Here is a 24,301-nt window from a genome sequence, read left to right as displayed (position 1 = left end):
TTATATGAAGTTCTAGAATAAGCCAAATTAATCTATGATGATAGAAATCAGAACAGGAGAGGGGAATTGAGAGAGAAGAATTGGAAAGGAACTTCCTAGAGAGAGAAATGTTCTTTATTTCATTTTTGGGTGGTGGTTCTGCCAGTGTATGCATTTGTCAAAAGTTGTATGTTTACGATATGTGCATTTCACACACTTCAAAATGAAAGCCTAGGTACTAAAAGATCATGCTGGCTGATGTAAGGAGAATTGACTGAAGTGGGCCAATATGGGAAACAGAGATAGGACACTCACTGTTGGCTTAGACCACACTGAGAAGCAGAGGTCAGTTCTGGATATGTTTTGAAGTTGAATCAACAAGATTAGCTGATTGTGTGCCGTGAGAGAAACAAAGGCATAAAGGCTGACTCCTAGGTTTTAGCTCTGCATATCTAGGTGAATAGTGATGCCACTTGCTAAAATGAGGAAGAAGTGGTGAAGAAGAAGTTTTGCAAATAATACATTATATGTTAAAAAAAAAAAAAAGAAGATAGTAGGAAGGGAAAAATGAAGGGGGGGGTGGAATCAGAGGGGGAGACGAACCATGAGAGACTATGGACTCTGAGAAACAAACAGGGTTTTAGAGGGGAGGGGGGTGGCGGGATGGGTTAGCCCGGTGATGGGTATTAAAGAGGGCACATATTGAATGGAGCACTGGGTGTTATATGCAAACAATGAATCATGGAACACTACATCAAAAACTAATGATGTAATGTATGGTGACTAACATAATAAAATAAAATTAAAAAAAAAAGTTTTGGGTGGGAGGGTGGAGGCAAGGAAATCTAGACTTTGGTTTTGAACTTGAGATGCCCATCGGACATGCATCTGGAGCTGTTAAGTAAGAAAGTGGTGTAGAGGGAGGAGTTTAGAGGAGAGGTCAGGTGCAAATATAAATTTGGGGGATGACCTAGGAGACTTGGATGTCTGGTAGTTTAGAAGCATGTTGAGACTAGTCCTGATGGTCTTGTAGGCACAAATGTGTAATTAATTCTAATTGGGGCTTCCTCTTGGCACTTTAGCAGTTTTTGTGAAGATGCAAGTAGTGGCTTCTGTCATATCCCTGAGCAAATCACTGTGGCCTGAAGAATGGGATTACAGAAACTATGGATGCCTGAAATGCAGGGAAGGGGTGTGTGTGTGTGTGTGTGTGTGTGTGTGTGTGTGTGTGTGTGTGTGTGTGTGTCTTGTGCATTTCTGAGCGCTGTGACTCAGGGACGAGATTACCTAGAGTTACCAAGAGACAGGAGAGGATGATTGCTGAATGGCCAAACCCAGCACATGCTCATTAGAGCCCTTCACCCAGCAACCAGCAAACATAATACTGTTAACAGAGTAAATCTGGGAAGAGCACGAGTGGATCCATATAAACACATCCCCACTCTGGGAAAATAACAGGAAGTATTATCTTTAGTGGCATAAAAAGAAATCACACAATTTGAGAGGCAGTATTGTATTCTAATTTGATCGAGGATCAAATTTTATTGTATGTTTAAGCACTTATCCATTGCAAAGTCCAGAACTCTCAACAGTGTGTTATCTCAATTTTGCAAACAACAAATACTCAAATATTATTACCCACAAGTACATGGGGTCAATTTGTAAGATACTTCTTTTCTTTTTCACAGGAAGAAATGAAAAGATTGCAGAATCCTTTAGAACAAGTTAATGATGGAAAATATTTACTTGAAAAGTAAGTAAAAAATACCAAAGGAAATTAAATTATATTTGAGGTTAAAAAGCTTGCAAGAAAAAAAAAATACCTGGCAAGGTAAATGAATATTTACCTTGAAATGAAGAATGAATAAGTAAATTCCACAGTTTCTTACGGTATCATTGTAGTCAGGACCCAGAAATACGGCTCATTTGAGATACAGTTAGATAGATTTAAGGCTAGTTGAGCTATGACACACAAGCTGTCCTGATTAACAGAATAATATGATGCATGGAGATGTGGTGCTGTGTCTGAGGGCTTAAAACTTAACAACCCTGCCCTGTTTTTGGCTTTTAATCAATGACGTGTATAGAAGACAGTCATAAAATTTGCAAAAAGCATAAATGTAACACTAAGACCAATAGAATGAACATTTAAAATAATACTACAGAATGGGACAAAACTGCGCTGAAAAAAAGGCAAGAAAGAAAGAGATGAAATTTAACAGGATACAAGTAAAGTTTTCATTTCAATTTTTAAAAAATTGAGCAATTAGAGCATGTGAGAGATATATTCTGATTTCAATTTGTGAATAGATGCTTAGAGGTTTTATCTGATATTAACATGAGACCATGATTTTATATGGCTTCTAAAAATATTACAATATTAGACTAATCAATAGCCATGCATTGTCAAGATAAAAGAAAAAATGAACTATCATTTACTGAGCATTTACAATATCCTCCATATTCGTGAATGCTTACAGATGTTTCCTCATAGAATTCTGATTACAGCCTTTGACATAGGTACTATTTCCATTTTATCAACAGGGAAAGAGGCTTAGAGATGTTCAGCACTTGTCTAAGTATATTTAAGAGTAGTGAGGGTAAGAACTTGGATGCCACCAGAGCTCCTGCTCTCAACCACTGGCTAAGTCCCAATGCAAAGACCATGTGGATGTCACCAGTGGCTCTGGTCATCACATTTAAAAAGCACATAGAGGGGCACCTGGGTGGCTTAGTCTGTTAAGCGTCCAACTCTTGATTTTGGCTCAGGTCTTGATCTCAGGGTCCGTGACGTCAAGCCCCTCCGTGGGCTCCACCCCACCCACCACAATGGGGCCTGCTTAGGATTCTCTCTCTCCTTCTCCCTTGCTGGCCCCCGCTCACTTGCTCTCTCTCTCTCTCTTTCTAAAATAAAATAAAATAAAATAAAAACCGCATAGACGTTCCCAAAAGCATCAGAGGAGGTCAATTAAAATTGTGAGGGTTCTGAAATCACGTGAAACTATTACAAAGAGCTGAGTATGTGTAGTTGGAGAAAAGAAATCTCAGGGGGAACATAATGGCTTTCCTTAAACATTTGAAGGAATTTTCCTATTTAGAAGGGGCTAAATTGCTCTTCTTGCTCTAGAGAGCATAACAAGAATCTGTGAGCAGGATTTATGGAGAGACAGCTTTGTGACTCAGAAAAAAAATAATTTCTGTAAAAATGCTGCCTGCCCAACAGAATGGACTTCTTTGTTACGGAGTGAGATGACAGATACTAGAGCTGCCCAAGAAGAGTGAAATGGCCATCCATCGGAAGTGCTATGGAAAGCATTCCTGAAAATGGGAAATCTTGGATGTGATTCCTCTTTCTGATTTTATCCTAGGTTTGTGACAATTATTTAACCCCCCTGAACCCAGCTTCCTCATCTTTAAAAATGAAGATAGTAACACTGATTGACAGTCTTAGTGAGAGCATTAAATAAGACATGCACAATAGCACAGTGCCAGTCAGCTCCTTCTCTTTCTGTCCCGGTGGCTATTTGGACTAGACACTTTCAGGTTCATTCTATCTCCATGATTCTAAGCATTTGCCATGTCATCGCTTGAAGGACAGTTTCAGCCCTTTGATTAAATGAAGTTTCTGGGTTATCTTCAGATTTAATTTATTCTTATCATGTCTAGTCTCATTAATATGAATAACTAAGAATAAATTAGTTCAGTTCTCATCACCCCCACCATCATCACTAGCAATATGTAAACAATAATAATTAAAAAGTTTTTGGCTGTGTAAGTAGAAAGATTTTCCTCTATGGAGATTAGGGTGGTAATGACATGAGATCAGTGGTTCTTCATCCTGGATGCCCTTAGAATCACCTGATTAATAAAAATGGTATAAGCCTTGGCATAACCTCTACCCTAGACAAACTGAATCTGAATCACTGGGGATGAAGTCCTTAAATTAGTATATCTTCAAAGCTGACTTCATGTGATTCGAGTGAGGAACTAGGGATGAGAACCAGTGGTCTAGGTGCATTTTAGATTCCTTTTGGTTATTCAGTAATCTCATGTAGCTTAATTCTCTTAGGACACACTTTCTCTGTGACTTTCAGCCCTTTCGACATGGGGCCACTGAGCAATCGGTCAAGAAAGAATTCTTGATACATTTTTGGTGCAAAAAGGTGTTTTTATTAAAGCATGGGGACAGGACCAGTGAGCATAAAGAGCTGCACTGGGGTCATGAGGAGTGACTGATTATATACTTTTAGGCTGTGGGGGGAGGGTAGAGATAAAGAAAGTCTCTAAATGGATTTCCATATGCTAAAGAAGACTTACAGGATCCTGGAGGTCTGGCTGGTCTCAAACTAAGGTTGCCTTTAGTCTCTAGCAAAACATCAACATTATTAAGGCAGCCAGGAGTTCCTTGAGGAATGTCACACTCTGCATGTCTCAGGTATTTGTCAATAGGCTGCAAGTTGTAAGGAAATTTAATTTTATCTACATTTCTCCTGCCTTTGTTCTCCTCATCACTTTTATCTATTAAATTTGGTTATGCTGGTATTTCATTATTGATTTTAATGTAAGAAGTGAACTCCAGAAGTTTTTTTTCCTTGCTAATTGACCACAGCTTTGTATTAAACTTCTCACTAATACCAGCATGTATCTTTCCCAGCTCTCTGCTCTCAGGAAGATTTGTGAAGATTAATGGCAGATATGTGGACTTCTGCCTCCTCCTTCCTCCCCTATTCTTTCCTTGTTATCCAGAAGCCTGGGGAAGCTAAAAGCTTTTGGAAATGGCCAATCTGCTTTGCATGCATATTTTTCCTTATCATGATTGAGGAATTTCAGATATGGGAATTAAAGTCTCCCCTCAAAGCACACAGGCCTGTGGGGTAAGCTTTCCTTTCATGTTTGTCCAGGACAGAGAGAAAACAGCGGCTGCCACCCTAACAACCTATACCCCTTTGCCTGGAATTCTAGAGATTTTCCTGGTTGGCTTTCGGGCAGGGCTGTGTCCTTGAAAGTTGTCAAATTTGATTGAAAAATTGGTGTACTTTGAGTGAGTAGTTAGGCATTTCAGTATAGCTGTGCTGATGTAACTCATCTCAGCTACTTGCAATGACCATAAGTTAGGTGATAGGGGTGTCATAGCAGTTGATCAGTTATTCCGTCTTGGAACATTACATTTATTCTGAATGCTCAACAGGGTTTTGTGGTAGACAGTCAGTGTGAAGGGAGGGCAAGCTGCAACTTTATTCTACTTGAGACTTAATGCAGGGCCAATCCAATGCATTTGTATACACATACATGCACGTACTCAATAAAGCTTTCTATGTGCCCATAAACAGAAGAGAAATTAGTAAGGCCATTAATTAAGAGCCTGCTTATGACTGTATTGTTTTTGATAATCATTTATTAACTTAAATAAGACCTTAGGGTGACTGCTATTTGTTGTAAATATTGAATCAGACTGGGTTTCTGGTGGGAAATGTGTGATTGCTAGTCACACATTCACCTCACATATCATCATTTTATTACCCACAGATAATTATTGATGGAATGAGCTAAACCTATTCAATTAAACCTACAGGTATTCATAGTTTATAGTTTGTTGAGTTTGTATAAATTATAACCCCAAATTAGCAAATTTATTAATACTGTAATTTTTTTTCTTTTTATGAAAACTTGAGCTTTGCCTTTGGTTGCTGCATAATTACAGGTCCCACAACACCTCACATGTATCTCTATTGCCCAGTTTGCTAATATGTTATTAAGGGGTTTAATTAACAAAATCTTAAAGTATCTTTGCTATAAGGCTGTTGTCCCTACAAGATCATAGTCTTGTAAAAACAAGACTTTTCATGCCCATCAACTCTGGATTAGGTCCCTCTGTGTTTCCCCTTTAATAGCATACATCACACTTGTAATTATTTGTTTAACAGCCATCATCTAGATTGTAAAACCGTACGACAGGGACCATGTCTAGTGTTTTCACCATTGTACCATTCGTGTTCTGCATCATTTCTGACACATAGGAGACATACAATATATTTATGAATGAGTAAGGATGAATTAATAATGGACCCAGAATACAAATGGCGCAGAGCAAACAAGAGTGGTTTTTTCCCTTACCTCTCAACATCCCAGCTGGGCAACCACAAAGCTATATTGTGCTGATGGCTCCATCTACTGGCTGCATAGGAATTTATGTAATCTACCACGTGTTTCCAAACTTCTTGGTTATTCCTTTCAAAAGAGGAGAAAATCCTAGATACCATCAGCACAATTTTTTTTTAATCTTTTTCTTTTCTTTCCTAAAAACACAATCCTGGTCCTTATTATCAGACCAATTTGAATACCTTCCTAAATATTTTCCATCATTCCCTTTGCTCACTCCTACCAAAAATTGCCCTTAAACATCCCATTCAAGTTTCCCCACTCCAAATGCTTTATGTTTCCTTGCAGCAATGTTTTTCACACTGTAGATAACAATCCACTGATGGTTTGTTAAATCAATTTTATGGGACACCAGTAAAATATAATTTAAAAAATCTGAAATATAATAAAAGAAATCAACATACATTACATGTAGTTGGGGAAATAATGTTCCCTGAAATTTTTGTTTCAGTTTTAAACACACATGCACACACACGTACACACACACACCCTTAGCACAGGCATGTAATGGATTGGGTTGCCAAATATTTGACCTATGAAAACCACAGTCAGTACGATTAAGTTTAATAAGTATTATATTAAAATCCTTCAAGCAGTATTTTGTGGTTGTGAGACTTGAGTTTTAACGTGGCTTCTGCTGTATAGTGACTCAAACATAATCTCTTTCTTTTTTTTATTATGTTATGTTAATCCCCATACATTACATCATTAGTTTTAGATGTAGTGTTCCATGATTCATTGTTTGTGCATAACACCCAGTGCTCCATGCAGAACGTGCCCTCCTTAATACCCATCACCAGGCTAACCCATCCCCCCGCCCCCCTCCCCTCTAGAACCCTCAGTTTGTTTCTCAGAGTCCATAGTCTCTCATGGTTTGTCTCCCCCTCCGATTCCCCCCCCTTCATTCTTCCCCTCCTGCTATCTTCTTCTTCTTTTTTTTTTTTAACATATAATGTATTATTTGTTTCAGAGGTACAGGTCTGTGATTCAACAGTCTTACACAATTCACAGCACTCACCACAGCACATACCCTCCCCAATGTCTATCACCCAGACACACCATCCCTCCCACCCTCACGACTCCAGCAACCCTCAGTTTGTTTCCTGAGATTAAGAATTCCTCATATCAGTGAGGTCATATGATACATGTCTTTCTCTGATTGACTTATTTCACTCAGCATAATACCCTCCAGATCCAACCACGTCATTGCAAATGGCAAGATTTCATTCCTTTTGATGGCTGCATAATATTCCATTGTATATATATACCACATCTTCTCGATCCATTCATCTGTCGATGGACATCTTGGCTCTGTCCAAGTTTGGCTATTGTGGACATTGCTGCTATAAACATCGGGGTGCATGTACCCCTTCAGATCCCTACTTTTGTATCTTTGGGGTAAATACCCAGTAGTGCAATTGCTGGATCATAGGGTAGCTCTATTTTCAACTTTTTGAGGAATCTCCATACTGTTTTCCAGAGTGGCTGCACCAGCTATAATTCCCACCAACAGCGTAGGAGGGTTCCCCTTTCTCCGCATCCCCGCCAACATCTGCTGTTTCCTGACTTGTTAATTTTAGCCATTCTGACTGGTGTGAGGTGGTATCTCATTGAGGTTTTGACTTGGATTTCCCTGATGCCGAGTGATGTTGAGCACTTTTTCATGTGTCTGTTGGCCATTTGGATGTCTTCTTTGGAAAAATGTCTATTCATGTCTTCTGCCCATTTCTTGATTGGATCATTTGTTCTTTGGGTATTGAGTTTGATAAGTTCTTTATAGATTCTGGATACTAGCCCTTTATCTGATATGTCATTTACAAATATCTTCTCCCATTCTGTCATTTGTCTTTTGGTTTTGTTGACTGTTTCTTTTGCTGTGCAAAACCTTTTGATCTTGATGAGGTCCCAATAGTTCATTTTAGCCCTTGCTTCCCTTGCCTTCAGCGATGTTTCTAGGAAGAAGTTGCTGCGGCTGAGGTCGAAGAGGTTGCTGCCTGTGTTCTCCTGTAGGATTTTGATGGACTCCTGTCTCACGTTTAGGTCTTTCAACCATTTGGAGTCTATTTTTGTGTGTGGTGTAAGGAAATGGTCCAGTTTCATTCTTCTGCATGTGACTGTCCAATTTTCCCAACACATTTTGTTGAAGAGATTGTCTTTTTTCCATTGGACATTCTTTCCTGCTTTGTCGAAGATGAGTTGACCGTAGAGTTGAGGGTCCATTTCTGGGCTCTCTATTCTGTTCCATTGATCTATGTGTCTGTTTTTGTGCCAGTACCATACTGTCTTGATGATGACAGCTTTGTAATAGAGCTTGAAGTCCGGAATTGTGATGCCGCCAGCTTTGCTTTTCTTTTTCAACATTCCTCTGGCTATTCAGGGTCTTTTCTGGTTCCATACAAATTTTAGGATTATTTGTTCCATTTCTTCGAAAAAAGTGGATGGTATTTTGATAGGGATTGCATTGAATGTGTAGATTGCTCTAGGTAGCATTGACATCTTCACAATATTTATTCTTCCAATCCATGAGCATGGAACGTTTTTCCATTTGTGTCTTCCTCAATTTCTTTTATGAGTATTTTATAGTTTTCTGAGTCCAGATCCTTTGCCTCTTTGGTTAGATTTATTCCTAGGTATCTTATGGTTTTGGGTGCAATTGTAAATGGGATCGACTCCTTAATTTCTCTTTCCTCTGTCTTGTTGTTGGTGTATAGGAATGCCACTGATTTCTGTGCATTGATTTTCTATCCTGCCACTTTACTGAATTCCTGTATGAGTTCTAGCAGTTTTGGGGTGGAGTCTTTTGGGTTTTCCACATAAAGTATCATATCATCTGCAAAGAGTGAGAGTTTGACTTCTTCTTTGCCGATTTGGATGCCTTTTATTTCTTTTTGTTGTCTGATTGCTGTGGCTAGGACTTCTACTACTATGTTGAATAGCAGTGGTGATAGCGGACATCCCTGCCGTGTTCCTGACCTTAGGGGGAAAGCTCTCAGTTTTTCCCCATTGAGAATGATATTCGCTGTGGATTTTTCATAGATGACTTTTATGATATTGAGGTATGTACCCTCTATCCCTATACTCTGGAGAGTTTTGATCAAGAAAGGATGCTGTATTTGTCAAATGCTTTTTCTGCATCTGTTGAGAGGATCATATGGTTCTTGTTCTTTGTTTTATCAATGTATTGTGTCATTGATTGATTTGTGGATGTTGAACCAACCTTGCAGCCCAGGGATAAATCCCACTTGGTCGTGGTGAATAATCCTTTTAATGTACTGTTGAACCCTGTTGGCTAGTATTTTGGTGAGAATTTTTGCATCCATGTTCATCAAGGGTATTGGTCTGTAATTCTCCTTCTTGATGGGGTCTTTGTCTGGTTTGGGGATCAAGGTAATGGTGGCCTCATAAAACGAGCTTGGAAGTTTTCCTTCTATTTCTATTTTTTGGAACAGTTTCAGAAGAATAGGTATTAATTCTTCTTTAAATGTTTGGTAGAATTCCACTGGGAAGCCATCTGGCCCTGGGCTTTTGTTTGTTGGGAGATTTTTGATGACTGCTTCAATTTCCTTAGTGGTTATAGGTCTGTTCAGGTTTTCTATTTCTTCCTGGTTCAGTTTTGGTAGTTGATACATCTCTAGGAATGCATCCGTTTCTTCCAGATTATCTAATTTGCTGGCATATAGGTGCTCATAATATGTTCTTATAATTGTTTGTATTTCTTTGGTGTTGGTTGTGATCTCTCCTCTTTCATTCATGATTTTATTTATTTGGGTTATTTCTCTTTTCTTTTTGATAAGTCTGGCCAGGGGTTTATCAATCTTGTTGATTCTTTCAAAGAACCAGCTCCTAGTTTCATTGATCTGTTCTACTGTTCTTTTGGTTTCTATTTCATTGATTTCTGCTCTGATCTTTGTTATTTCTCTTCTCCTGCTGGGTTTAGGCTTTATTTGCTGTTCTTTCTCCAGCTCCTTTAGGTGTAGGGTTAGGTTGTGTATTTGAGACCTTTCTTGTTTCTTGAGAAAGGCTTATATTGCTATATACTTTCCTCTTAGGACTGCCTTTGCTGCATCCCAAAGATTTGGAACAGTGGTGTTTTCATTTTCATTTGTTTCCATGAATTTTTTTAATTCTTCTTTAATTTCCTGGTTGACCCATTCATTCTTTAGTACGATGCTCTTTAGCCTCCATGTATTTGAGTTCTTTCCAACTTTCCTCTTGTGATTGAGTTCTAGTTTCAAAGGACTGTGGTCTGAAAATATGCAGGGAATAATACTAATCTTTTGGTACCGGTTGAGACCTGATTTGTGACCTAGGATGTGATCTATTTTGGAGAATGTTCATGGGCACTAAAGAAGAATGTGTATTCTGTTGCTTTGGGATGGAATGTTCTGAATATATCTGTGAAGTCCATTTGGTCCAATGTGTCATTTAAAGCCTTTATTTCCTTGTTGATCTTTTGCTTAGATGATCTGTCCATTTCAGTGAGGGGGGTGTTAAAGTCCCCCACTATTATTGTATTGTTGTCGATGTGTTTCTTTGCTTTTGTTATTAATTGCCTTATATAATTGGCTGCTCCCATGTTAGGGGCATAGATATTTACAATTGTTAGATCTTCTTGTTGGATAGACCCTTTAAGTAGGATATAGTGTCCTTCCTCATCTCTTATTACAGTCTTTGGTTTAAAATCTAATTTGTCTGATATAAGGATTGCCATCCCAGCTTTCTTTTGGTGTCCATTAGCATGGTAAATAGTTTTCCATCCCCTCAGTTTCAATCTGGGGGTGTCTTTGGGTCTAAAATGAGTCTCTTGCAGACAGCATATCGATGGGTCTTGTTTTTTTATCCAATCTGATAGCCTGTGTCTTTTGATTGGGGCATTTAACCCATTTACATTCAGGGTAACTATTGAAAGATATGAATTTAGTGCCATTGTATTGCCTGTGAGGTGACTGTTACTGTATATTGTCTGTGTTCCTTTCTGGCCTATGTTACTTTTAGGCTCTCTCTTTGCTTAGAGGACCCCTTTCAATATTTCTTGTAGGGCTGGTTTTGTGTTTGCAAATTCCTTTAGTTTTTGTTTGTCCTGGAAGTTTTTTATCTCTCCTTCTATTTTCAATGAGAGCCTAGCTGGATGTAGAATGCTTGGCTGTATATTTTTCTCATTTAGTGCTCTGAATATATCATGCCAGTCCTTTCTGGCCTGCTAGGTCTCTGTGGATAGGTTTGTTACCAATCTAATGTTTCTACCATTGTAGGTTACAGTTCTCTTCTCCTGAGCTGCTTTCAGGATTTTCTGTTTGTCTCTGAGACTTGTAAGTTTTGCTCTTAGATGTCGGGGTGTTGACCCCTTTTTATTGATTTTGAGAGGGGTTCTCTGTGCTTCCTGGATTTTGATGCCTGTTTCCTTCCCCAAATTAGGGAAGTTCTCTGCTATAATTTGCTCCAATATACCTTCTGCCCCTCTCTCTTTCTTCTTCTTCTGGGATCCCAATTATTCTAATATTGTTTCGTCTTATTGTATTACTTATCTCTTGAATTCTGCCCTCGTGATCCAGTAGTTGTTTATCTCTCTTTTTCTCAGCTTCTTTATTTTCCATCATTTGGTCTTCTATATCACTAATTCTCTCTTCTGCCTCATTTATCCTAGCAGTTAGCGCCTCCATTTTTGATTGCACCTCATTAATAGCCTTTTTGATTTCGACTTGGTTAGATTTTAGTTCTTTTATTTCTCCAGAAAGCGTTTCTCTAATAACTTCCATGCTTTTTTCAAGCCCAGCTAGTATCTTTAAAATCATCATTCTGAACTCTAGTTCCGACATCTTACTAACGTCCGTATTGATTAGGTCCCTGGCAGTCGGTACTGTCTCTTGTTCTTTTTGTTGAGGTGATTTTTTCCATCTTGTCAATTTGTCCAGAGGAGAATAGAAGAATGAGAGAACAAAATGCTAACAGGGTAACAACATCCCCAGGAAATATACACTAAACAAATCAGAAAAGACCTGAAACTGGGGGAAAAGAAAGGGAAAGAAAGAAAGAAAAAAAAAGAAAAAGATAAAAACAAACAAAAACAAAACAAAACAAAACAAAGAAAACAGAATATGACCAAATATGATCAGGCTGGTGCATGGATCAGTGCCACACACTAGATTTTGGGCGTATTTTGGTCTGTTAGAAGAAAGTGCCTCCCAAAATTTTAAAGAAAGAAAAACTTATATACGTACAAAAATAAGGGTTAATACGATGAATGGATGGAATATGACTGTAAAGATGAAAATTATAAAAGATTTTATAAAAGGAATTGATAAGATAAGAAGTTGGTTGAAAAAAGAAAGAAGAGGATTTAAAAAAAAAAAGGGAGAGAATGTGATCAGGCAGGAGACTAGAACAAAGCCATACACTAGTGATTTAGGGTATATTTTGATCTGTTAGAAGAAACTGTACCACAAAATTTTAAAGAGAGAACAACTTATATATATACCAAAAATAAGGGTAACTACTATGAAGGGCTATAATACGACTCTAAAAATGAAAAATAAAAAAGATTTTTTTAAAAAAGGGATTGATAAGATGTTGGTTGAAAAAGGGAAAAAGAAAAATTAAAAAAAAAAGACAGTTAAAAAAATTTAACTTTGAAAGACTAAAGAATCATGGGAAAAAAGCCATGAATTCTCTGTGCAGTATTCCCCTAGCGCTGGCGTTCTGCCGTTCTCATTGATCGGCAGACTTGGTCTTGGCTGGCTGTTCTTGCTGATCTTCTGGGGGAGGGGCCTGTTGCCGTGGTTCCCAAATGTCTTTGCCAGAGGTGGAATTGCCCCGCCCTTGCCGGTCCGGGCTATGTAATCTGCTCCGCTTTGCTCTCGGGAGCTTTTGTTCCCTGCAAGCTTTCCATACAGCTTTGGAGGACAAGAGTGAAAATGGTGGCCTCCCAATCTCTGCCCCGGAGGAGCTGAGAACTTGGGGCCCCACTCCTCAGTGTGCCCCCAGAGAAAAGCAGTCAGTCACTCCCATCTCCCCGGTCTCCAGCCGCACTCCGTGCTCACCCGGCCTGTGACCGAGCATTTCTATCTCTGGCACCCGACCCCGTGTGTAGTCTCCAAACCCAGCAGATCCCCACGGTGCACTCCTGTGCCACTCCTCCCAGGGGTGGAAGGAGAGTCTCCCCGGATCTGTCACTTGTTGGGTCCCTGCTGGAAGAGCAGTGGCCCGACTGCGCAGCGGGTCATGGTTTATGGCAACCCCGAGCTGAGAGCCCACTCCTCGGCTCCGTCTCTGCAGCCGGCTTCCCTGCTCCGATACCTGGGAGCTCTGCCACACTCAGACACCCCCCGTCTTTCGTGACCCCGAGGGTCCTGAGACCACACTGTCCCGCGAGGGTTCCAGCCCCTGCTTAGCCACTGGAGCGACATCCCTCAGCAGAGCAGACTTCTAAAAAATTCCAATTTTGTGCTCCGCTGCTCTGTCACTTGCCAGAAGCGGCCATTGGAGGCCCCTCCCCCGCTGTCTATCCTCCCGAATATCACCTCGGATTCACTTCTTTGCATGTCCTACCTTCCAGAAAGTGGTCGCTTTTCTGTTCAGAGAGTTGTTGCTATTCTTTTCTTCGATCTCCTGTTGAGTTCGTAGGTGTTCAGAATGGTTTGATCCCTATCCAGCTGAATTCCTGTGACTAGATGAAATCCAGGTCTCCTACTGCTCTGCCATCTTGCTCTTTCCTGCTCAAACATAATCTCTTTGAGCTTCAGATTTCTCAGCTGTACAATGGGGAAAATACTTAATTGGTAGAGGCTACTGTGAGAATTGAATAAGATAATACATGTAAAATATCTATGACAGTGTTTTATATACAATTTGTGGCCAATGACTACTAGTTTTCTGCTTATCCAAACTTATTTCCTACTTTTATCCTGCATTTTCACCAAATTGCTCTTTCTGAAAATAGCCTGAAATTTTTCACCTCTAATCCTTTGTTTTAATCTCTCTCTCATATGTATTACCTTTCACATCTCAACTTACCTAATTCCTGTCCATTCTTCAAAACCCACATCAATTACCACCATCTCCATGAAATCTTCCTTGATCATTGTAGCACCCAGTGATTGCCTAATAAGCCCATAGGAGCAGTGATCATATATCTATAGACCCCTGCCAGGAGTTTTCCAGGGTGGGGATTCATGCTTTGTTCATAGCGGGAGCTCTGCAAAAGCTTACAGAATGAAAGGAGGAGAGGTTCAATGGCGGTGGCACCATTGGGCTGAGAATGAATGAGATCCTCTCTACAACTTAGACAATGCCATGGGATTTATAATACTCTCCTTATGTTTTTTTCTCCCCCTGAAATGGCCCAATATTTTGTTTTCTTCTTTGCTTAAAGGAAATGATTTTCATGCCTTAAATATGAATGTTGAGCTAAGGAGTAAAAATCAAAAGAACAGAAAAGGTAAAAGGCAAAACAATATTTTCTTTTTATGGTATGGTTATTTATCCATTATCCATCAATAGCAACCTTTAAGCCTCTGTGGATTAATTAAAATGAACAAAATTGGATGTATATCTGCTTTTTCAAATAAATATAAATTAGCAGTTTTATTGCTATAAAGGTTGTCTAGGTTCAGCTATATTGAGCCATTATTTCTGTTTCTAGTCACCAGATGGCCATGGATATGGAGAATAATATTGAAAAATATCACCTCAATCTACAGCCCCCGGAATCAAAGGTGAAAATGTAAGTTATTTCAAAGTTTACAATAAAGCATTAGTTTTATAGTTCTTGTTTTATGAACTTCTAGACTACTCTGGAATTTGGGAGTACAAGAATTAAGCATTTATTTATTTCACATCTATATGTTGAACATTATTTCCTCTTTGTTCTGAGCAGCAACAAAACTGTTTTGGGCAAACAGCACCATCTGCTGGATAGTTTTGGGGATTATTTTACTGTCACTATGTCCTCATTTCTTGGTTTTTCCCTTTTTAGGCAGAGTGCAGCTCTTCAGCATCCACTAGCATTTTCCACTGTCTTTCATCTCAGTTACTTCATTGATTCCACCTTGGAATAACTTGGCTATTTTTACATTGGGCCATTTCCTTATTATATACACACACACACACACACACTTTCAATCCTCTTCCTCGTATTTCCATTCCACCTCTCATCCATATATTTTGGAAAAATATCTCTTCTTTTTCTCTTCACTTCCTGTCATTTTCCTTTTTATTCTCTCTTAATAAGGCCAAATGTGAGTCCCCTTCCCCACTACAAATGACTGTTACATAAAGAGGGTGCTAAGAAGGGACACCTGTATGGCTCAGTTAGTTAAGCATCTGACTCTTGATTTCAGCTCAGGTCATGATCTCAGGGTCTTGAGATCAAGCTCTGCCTCAGTCCTGAGTCAGGGCCCCCACCTCAGGGGCCCCTCACAGAGTCTGCTTGGGATTACCTTTCTCCTTCTCCCTCTGCCCCGTCCCCTGCTCACATCCTCTCTCTCTCAAATAAATAAATAAATCTTTTATTAAAAAAGATAGTGCTAAGAACACCTCAATATTAACAAAAATGAAACAGGCAACTTCCAAAGTGAGACAGGCTATATTCTAGAACAAAATAGCAACTTTCTAAGACCATATTTAAGTAAAGAAGGGACCTATCATAATCACCTTAGAAGCAATTTTAAACTATGCTTGCTTTCTGTGATCCTTTCCCATTCTGATTTTCCCTCAGGGGTGCATATAAGAATTTTCAGTGAGATCCTATGTAATATCACACACACACACACACACACACACACACACACAGCTTAACACGCTGAGAGGCATGTATCGGAGAATTTAAACATGTCTGAGCTTGGCTAGGACCACTGATTATTTGCAGAAAAGCCCAAAGAGAAATCTTTTAGAAAATAAGTCACCCTGAAGAAGGGAGCCTTGAGGTGTACAACTTTGAAGAACAATAAGCCATGGATTTAGGAACAAAAATGATGCAGATATATAATATCCTGCTGGATAAAAGCAAATATTAACATAAACCCCTGCCAATTTACATTAACCCTGGTTATCAATAAAAAGCTTGTCTCTGAGTGAGAACATAGAGATACCGTCAAGATAAAATTCAAACATGGCTTCTGAATCTGTTAGGTCCCTCACTAGGAAACTCTGTGTCATGGTTACTAAATGAATAATAAATCAGGCTACCACATTTTATGCAACCTCTTAAATGAAAAAGTGCTAGAATGGAAAGTTGTTTGTGTGAAAAATTAGAGTGTTTGTTTTGAATGCTGAAATGAAGCTAGGAAACCTCTCCGGTCTTTTTTGGTTTTCATCATCCCTAAGATGTAGGCAGAGGGGCAGGTGCCAGGAGAAGGAGCAGGCAAGAAAAAAAACTCTCTGGCTGAGATTCCAGCCAGCTCAGAGAGTCTGGGACTTTCCCTGTAGCTGGCTTGATGGAGGAGTCTCAGCTCAGTAAGGTGAAAACAGAATGGTTTTATCTCTTCTAATAACTCTGAACCCCATTTCCACTCACTGGAGGGGGATGAGGGAGAGAAAACTTAATCTTGTCCAATAATGGAATTTGAGTCCCATCGGGAACTCCAGTTCAGTGACACTTGTCTAATCTGGTTTTTAAAATTCTTAACACTTATGACAGGTTGAACATCTCCCCTCTAAACACATTAGATCTTTCCTACAGCTGTGCAGCTTGTTCTCCTCTGTATTCTCTCCTCTTCCTAGTTGCCCTTTCTCCTTGGTATTACCTCTCCCACCCCTTATGTGCCCCAGATTCCCATTAATGGGAAACACTTAACTCCTAGACATTGATTCCTTAAAAATAGCTCTAAGGGTTGGGGCTCTGTGAGAAGGGTCATCTGGTCTCCCCTAAGTCCCCACCGATGGTGTAGGCTGTGCCTTTCATTGTGTCCCTTGCTCTGCTGGGACTGTCTCCCTCAGACTGACCTTGGCATCCTCAAAAGGGTGGATCTTGGCAAACCCTCATTCCCACTTCCCAAGGGATTTTCTTTAGACCTGCAGAGCACTGGCTATGAAAGATGGGGCTTTGTCCCAGGTTCCAGAGTCACTGTCAGACTTCACAGGCTTCCTTTCAGGGTCTTCTGGCTTTTGTTGGTGGGAACCTGCTGAACATCGAGAGAAGTGAGGGAAGTGAGGATTTACTATGCTATAAAATCTGCTTTCCTGGAAACTTTCCTTTCCCTTCCCTGACAAGGAGGAGAGGGTTAGTAGGTTCCAATGAAGGTTTTTCTGGACAGTCCAACCTCTGCAAGCCCTGAGGTGGGATGCACCTTGGCAGGCCAATCTGTGAACATAAAAGACAATAAGGAAGATGAGAACTGTTCTCAAGTGTGGGCCGCCTCCATCATATACCTGCACTAGTGAGAACTTGAGGTCAGGGTTGGATGGGGCAGGAAAGACTCTTAGTTGTTTCCTCACACTCAGGCCAACTAAAAAGAAAACAATTTGATAAGAAAGCCTCAACCTCTATGTGGAGTGCAAAGTATCAGTGGAAAGAAGTAGAGACCTGCAGGGAAAGAACACATGTGAGTGTGGGGGTGGAATTTAGAGGAAATGTCAGGAAGGGTACATTACCTGGTTCATGAATGCAACCGTTAACGGGTAATTTTGAGTTTTAGACTTGAAGGATTAAAGGACTGTGTCAAAAGGGAAGAAGCAATCAAGGTTGCACAGCTATTAATAAAAAGTCATTTGGGGGAGGTGAAAGGCAGGTTTTCTGAAGATCAAGCAAAGGCAAGCCTCTCAAGTCAGAAAATTTAGTGAAAGCAAAAGTAATAGTGAAAGCACCACAGTAAAGGCTCTCAACGCAACTCTAAGACTAAAGACAAATGTATTCTTAAGAGGCAAGGCTGGAATGAGGGCCTGGGGATGAAGGCACACATCAAAGGAACACAGGCTCTAGCACAGCGGCCTGACTGAAAGGAAGGAAACAGACTCTCCAAATCCCATAAAACTGCTACCCTTCACATGGGGGGGGTCACATGTTATATGTTGTAGTAAGATCTAAAACGCATCTTCTGAATACAAACCATCACTTAACAGTTGTTCATTAACTGTGTGCAATCCCTCTCCTGTTGTTTTAGCAAAATATTTATTTTGTTATGGACAACATAGGCATCTATTGACTACAAGTCATCTTTTGAACATCTGCTTGTTAAATGTATCCAATTTCTCTCATTTTTTATTAATGTATTTGATGATCTAGTGATGAAACAACATTTAGATTCTATAAAAGAGAGAGAGACACACATAGACAGACAGACAGTGTAGACAGTGTCTACACTGGAAGAAAAAGACAATTCCCAGAAGAATTTCAAAGATATTTCTTGATAAAGCCTTGTTAAATGTCATTTGTTTGAGAGTAATGCCTATCAACTTTGGTCAAAAGTTTAATTTAAAGAAGACATGAGGGAAGAATGGTTGAGAGCATAGACCTTGGAGTTAGAGCAAATAGGAGAAATCCCAGCTCTGCTCTTTACCCACTGTGTGACCTTGGGAACACTGCTTACCTATCTGGGCCACAGTTGCATTCCTCTGTAAAATGATAACACTAACCATGTCAAAAAGGATTGTAATGAGCTTTCAATGAGAAAATTTTTAAAAAAATGACCTAATGTATCTTTTCCATGGAGTTATACTGTTTCCAATCATGTTTTTATGCCAAATTGGGCTAATAAAATATTGCCCTTAAGGATCCTTAGGAACCCAGCATATCATATCAATGTATATGATTAGCACAGGTTTGAGGCTGACTTAGATTCCTTACAAGAATTGCACAGAGGTTATTGTTATTACTATTTTGTGGGTAAGCACAATGTAGGCCAGTAATGTTAGTATTCTGCCCAAAGAGCACAACTAATGAGAAGTAAACTGAGCAAAACTTGTATCTCTGTAAACACACTTAGTTTCTGGGGAGTTCAGTTCAAGATGGCTAATGCAGGAGATCCTGAATTCACCTCCTCCCACAGACATACTGAATTTACAGCTACATATGGAACAATATCCCTTGGGAAAAAAAACAAACCTGAAAACTGGCAGAGCAACCCCTTTATATCGGGCAAACGAGAGGGAAACCACATAAAAACAGGTAGGAAAGGCTGGGACATAATCTTTCAGTAAACCCCAACCCCAGTACAGTGACTCAGAGTCAGGAGGGAACTCAAAATACAGAAGTTCCTCCTGAGGAATGAAGGATTGTACTGTACATCAGGCACCCCAAATACTAAGACCGGCACCTGAAAGACAAGCCTGCAAAACATTTGGCTTCGAAGATCAGAGGGGTTCCAATGCCCATGAGACCTGCAGGGCTATGGCCACCTGAGGCAGGGCTCTTAAAGGGCCTGTGTGCAGACTCACCTGTCCCAGGACCCCATGCAGAAGTAGCCCTTTGAAAAGTGCCCAGACTTTATGTGAAAAAGACTGGTCTCCTAATTTTGAAGTATGGGTCTGAGAGCCAGAGGCGTGCTGGGATTTTCTCTTGGGTCAGAGAATGGTGGGAGCCATCTTCCTGCTCTCTGCCTTGCTAAAGCTAGTGGGCACCATCTTTTTAAATTTTTTCTTTTTATTTCTTGACTTTTTTTCTCTCTCTTTTCTTTCTCCCTCTCCCTCTTCTCCCTCTCTGAGAAAGAGGTCCTGTATCCCACGGGATTATGGCAATTAGAGATAGTTCTTGGCAGACCACCACTCCCAGGGCACTGCATAGACAGCAGACTGAAACACACATCCACCTTTCTGAGAAAGAGGTCTATTTGCTGGTCCAGGGGCTTTGGCCTGAGTGACAGGCTTCTGGTTTTAAACATATCTGGGAGCCTACAGAGCGGGTCTCAGGGAATGGAGGCCAGTGGATGCCATCTTTGTGCTGTCCCTCTGCCTTGCTCCAGCTCACTGGAATCTTAGAGAAAGGAGCTAATAGTTTTGTTTGGGGCCCTGATTTTTGCTGCTGCTGCCAGGGGATGTCTCTATACCGCCTGGCTCTGGTGGCACTAGCCGTCCCCATAGGACTGTAACCAACAGAGGAAGAGTCTTAAACAGCTACCGCCCCAGGGGCACAGCAAGAGGCAACAGACCCAGGAGCTCAGTATTGATGTGAAAGAGGCCTATTAGCTTATCATCATAGCTGCAACCTAAAGGGCAGACTTTTAATTAAACACACATTGAAGGACTGCCTGTCAACCTTTTCTAAGTCCTCAGAGCGCAGGCACTGTCCTTGAACTGTCCCTCTGCCACACTCCGGAGCCCTAACATGTCTTGGAAGGGAGCTCTTATACATGTCTGGTGTCCCGGCCTTTACATCTGGTGCCCTGGGTTTTGCGGCTGACCGGGGGAAACCTCTTGGTCGCTTGGCCCTGGTGGCCAGGGGGCTCGCATTCCTGGGTCCTGTGGGACTGTAACAGCTGGAAAGACAATTCTTGGCAGCCTACCGCCCTAGGGCCCTGAATAGACAGCAGATGAAACACACCCTTAGCCTCTCTGTGAAAGAGGTCTATTTGCTTGACCTGGAGCGTGGGCCTTAGGGGCAGGCTTCAGATTTGGCACACATCTATAGGCTACAGAGATGCTCCCAGGGAATATAGGCCTGGGGATGCCATCTTTGTGCTCTCTCTACACCTCACTGCAGCTCACCCAAATCTCCCAGAAAGGAGGTAATACACTTGTCTAGAACCCCAAATTTTGCTATAGCCACCCAGGGGACATCTCCAGATCACCTGGCTCTGGAAGCCAACAGAGTTTACAACTGTGGCCCCACAGGAATGTATATATTTACATACTTTAAAAGCTGCTGCCTGAGGGCTTGGCTTCCAATCAGCCTGAATTTAGGTTCTGATTATGAGCCTCCCCCTTAGGACACTTAGGGGTCTTGGCACACCTTCCGCTACTGGGAGCTATTAGAAATAAAATGGGCTGTTTGGATGTCACAAAGGTTGAGAGACAGCCAGCTGCTAGGGCAGGGTTCACCTGCTGCACAAGGCCAGCCATTTAAGACTCAGAGAGGTGGCTGTTTCATCTCACACATAGAAACCAGTAGGGAGTATCAAGCAAAATGAAGAAACAGAGGAACATGTTCCAAATGAAAGAACAAAATAAAGCTTCAGGAAACAAAACAAAACCAACAAAAAAGAAAACCTTAATGAAACAGAGATAAGTAATTTATATAATAAAGAATTTAATGCTCATAAAAGTACTCACTGAACTTGGGAGGAGAATGGATGAGCACAGTGAGAACTTCAGTAAAGAGATGGAAAATATAAGAAAGTTCCAAACAGAGGTCACAGAGCTGAGGAATATAATAAACACGTTTAGTTTCTAAGCACACTTCCTCATGAGGTAAAACTTTTTCTTCTTTGAGGATTTATTGAGTTATTTCTGGACTACAATATTAGGAGAATATATTTGTTGATCACCTACTAACCATATTTCTAGAACTGTGGCAATATGATGGACACTGCCCTCAAGGGATTCACAGTCTAGTGGAGGAAGAAGACTTCTTGGAAAAGAGTTACCTGGATTAGCCTAATCTGACACTCTTTTTGCATGGTTAATATCTCAGAGAGCCACTGGTCTCTTCCATAGACTAAGTAGCTTCTGTGTGCCTTATTTCTAAAGTGCTTTCTCAATCTTCAGAAAGAAGAGTGTTCTAGAGAAAAGGCCCAAGTTGCCCAAATTCCATCTGTGAGGGATTTGGGAGTTCCTGACCATCAAGGTGGTCATAGGTGTTGGTGAAGGAACCTGCAGAAAGATCCAGAAGGGCATAAGTCCATGATGCTTAGGAAGTACCAACAATCAAATGAAGTCAGGAGTTACAAACTAGGCAGAAACTGGAATGGAGTGGAAGCAGGCTTAGAGATACAGGCAAATTCTGCGGAAAACCTGCCTGTTGCATGCAGTGGCCCTTCGCTGGCCTTTGAGCAGGTTTGTGACAGGATACAGGGTTGAGGCAGACACCAAATAATGAAAACATGGCTTATCTGTTAGGGTAGCTTTTAGTCACACATAGAAAATTAAACAGGCTTAAACAAATAGGGTTTCTATTTATCTACTCAAAGTCAGTATGTGACACGCCAAATCCATCACCTTGATTTCTTCTCCCTTTCTGCCTTTTGCTGAACCATGAGGGGGGAGCACAATGTAATGGAAAGACAGGGGATCTGGTCCAAATGTCGGGTCTGTCAGTTAGCTCCCATCTTGTTTCCTGAAACTTGTCGAGGACTCCTGGTTGTGAGTAAAAGAAACTCAACTCAAACTAACTTATGTATTAAAAAGAGATTATATTGGATCACGTAACAGAAACATCCAGGGGCTAATGTGCTTCAAGCATATATAGACCCAGGTAGTCAAGCATCATCAGACATCTCTGTCCTCCTTCTTCTGTAAGCTCTGCTCAGGATATTATAACTTCATTCTCGTGTGGGCTCTCCCAACATTGTGGCCATGGATTGGTGGGTCCCCAGTGAAAGGTGAGTGCTGGAACAAAATGAAAGAAAAATTAATGTTGGGCAGGCAAAAACTACCATTATGATGGTAATAGTGCCTTCCTCACATTCCACTTGTGGTAAGGATTGAATGGGAGAATACACATAAAAAGAGCTATATGTAATTAGATGTTACCTCCCAAGATACTGAGACTTCTGTCTTCTTTGATGGTGTCCTTTTTTCCCATCCCCAAATTTAGCCTACTTGGGTAATAATGTATTTTGAAGTTGTAAAAATTATTTGGTAACATTTAAAAACTAGTAACTTTCAAATAAAAACCAGATTTCTGACTGTTCTTGGTAAGTAGTAAGATCTGGCAACAGTCAACTGTGCCAAGATGGGGTTCCTCCTCCCAAGGGGCAGGTACTGCCCAGTCTGCCCCCAGCCTCACCCTCGGAGACATCTGGGATGCTTCTCCAGTCTTCACAGCCTCATGCCCTACCACTTTCCTCTGGGAACCTCCTGCCTTCTGCCTGGTACCCTCACCTCCAAGGCTTTGCCCAAAGGCCTTTCCTCCTCCTTCTTATCAATCTAAATCCCCTCCATCCTTCAAGGCTACTTAAAGCACCAGGACTCCCTGGAACCTCCTCTAAGCATCACAGCTCACAGAGCTCTGTCTTCTAGGCAAGGATACCTTGTAGGTAAGGACAGCCAGTGACAACCAGGACTGCACCAGCTGTAAGTTCCCAGGTGGCTGTGAGTGCAGGAGGGAGCCACTGGCACTTGGAAACAAATGGGGATGTATAGAGAGATGGCAGAGGCAGGCGACGACACCATCCTGACATGGAAGACAAACAGGAGCTGCACAAGCAAAAAAATTATTGAAAAATGTATTTCTCATCTACTTTGAAATAAGCCTCTATATTTATAATTCAAAATGTAGGAACACACACAATGTGTTCCTTTACTGCAACCAGGCTTTAAAGAATTGTATTGATAGCAAGGCTTAGTTTTAGAAATAAAAATGTCAAGGTAGTTGGTGTTCAGGACTTACCCTGCAGCCTTAAAGGAGACTTGTGAGTAGGAATTGTGGTACAGCTGGGATAAGAAGGCTGAAAAGTGATTTTCCATGACTGAGGGATGAGGTGCTTCTACATTTTGTTTTAATTCCCTCTTTCGGTAAAATAGCATTTGGAGATTGTATTCAGAGAGCTAATTATAGAACAATTTAATCTACAAAGTGGTCAAATGGGAGTAAGCAGTGTGTGATGTAAATAGTTTCCTATGATTCAGAAAGTACTAATAGCATGATTCCACCGTTTAAAAAATATCCAATGTAGCAATTTAGATAATAGTGAAGTGACTGGCCTCTCATTTTTAACTTCTGAGTTAAAAAAGAATAAAATATAGTATAATATGCTTTCAACTAAGTAAAATTGTTTCCATATATGTGGACAAGGATAGTAAGGTAAGTATTCAAAAATTAAAATAGCTTTTGTATTAAGGAAGGAGGAGGCTTATAGGTGATTTTAATACACATTTTAAAGGTATTTAATTTTGTCACATTCTCTGTCAACTAAAAGAGGATATCCACCCACCTGGAAGAAAGGAATGTTGCCTTCTTAATCTCTGACTTAAGAAAACTGATAAGTCACTTTCCAGGCACCAAAGAACCAGGAAGGGGAAGGGGATGCTTTAAGTGAAAATTCACCTTTGCTGATCTCCAGTTTTGCCTGGCATT

At 40.5% G+C, this 24,301-nt stretch overlaps 1 protein-coding gene across 1 annotated transcript in view; it reads left to right on the top strand.

Annotated features, from left to right (window-relative positions):
• Nucleotides 1-24,301, top strand: part of LOC118551455 (IQCJ-SCHIP1 readthrough transcript protein) — a 737,664-nt gene that overhangs the window by 184,403 nt on the left and 528,960 nt on the right. Inside the window, exons 2-3 of the mRNA XM_078069950.1 lie at nucleotides 1,668-1,732; nucleotides 14,777-14,857. Of these exons, the coding sequence (XP_077926076.1) occupies nucleotides 1,668-1,732; nucleotides 14,777-14,857 (146 nt within the window). The remainder of the gene's footprint in view (nucleotides 1-1,667; nucleotides 1,733-14,776; nucleotides 14,858-24,301) is intronic.

The sequence above is a fragment of the Halichoerus grypus genome, chromosome 1 (assembly GCF_964656455.1).
Source record: "Halichoerus grypus chromosome 1, mHalGry1.hap1.1, whole genome shotgun sequence".
In the NCBI taxonomy this organism is placed as follows: domain Eukaryota; kingdom Metazoa; phylum Chordata; class Mammalia; order Carnivora; family Phocidae; genus Halichoerus; species Halichoerus grypus.
This window is presented reverse-complemented; position numbering and strand designations above follow the sequence as displayed.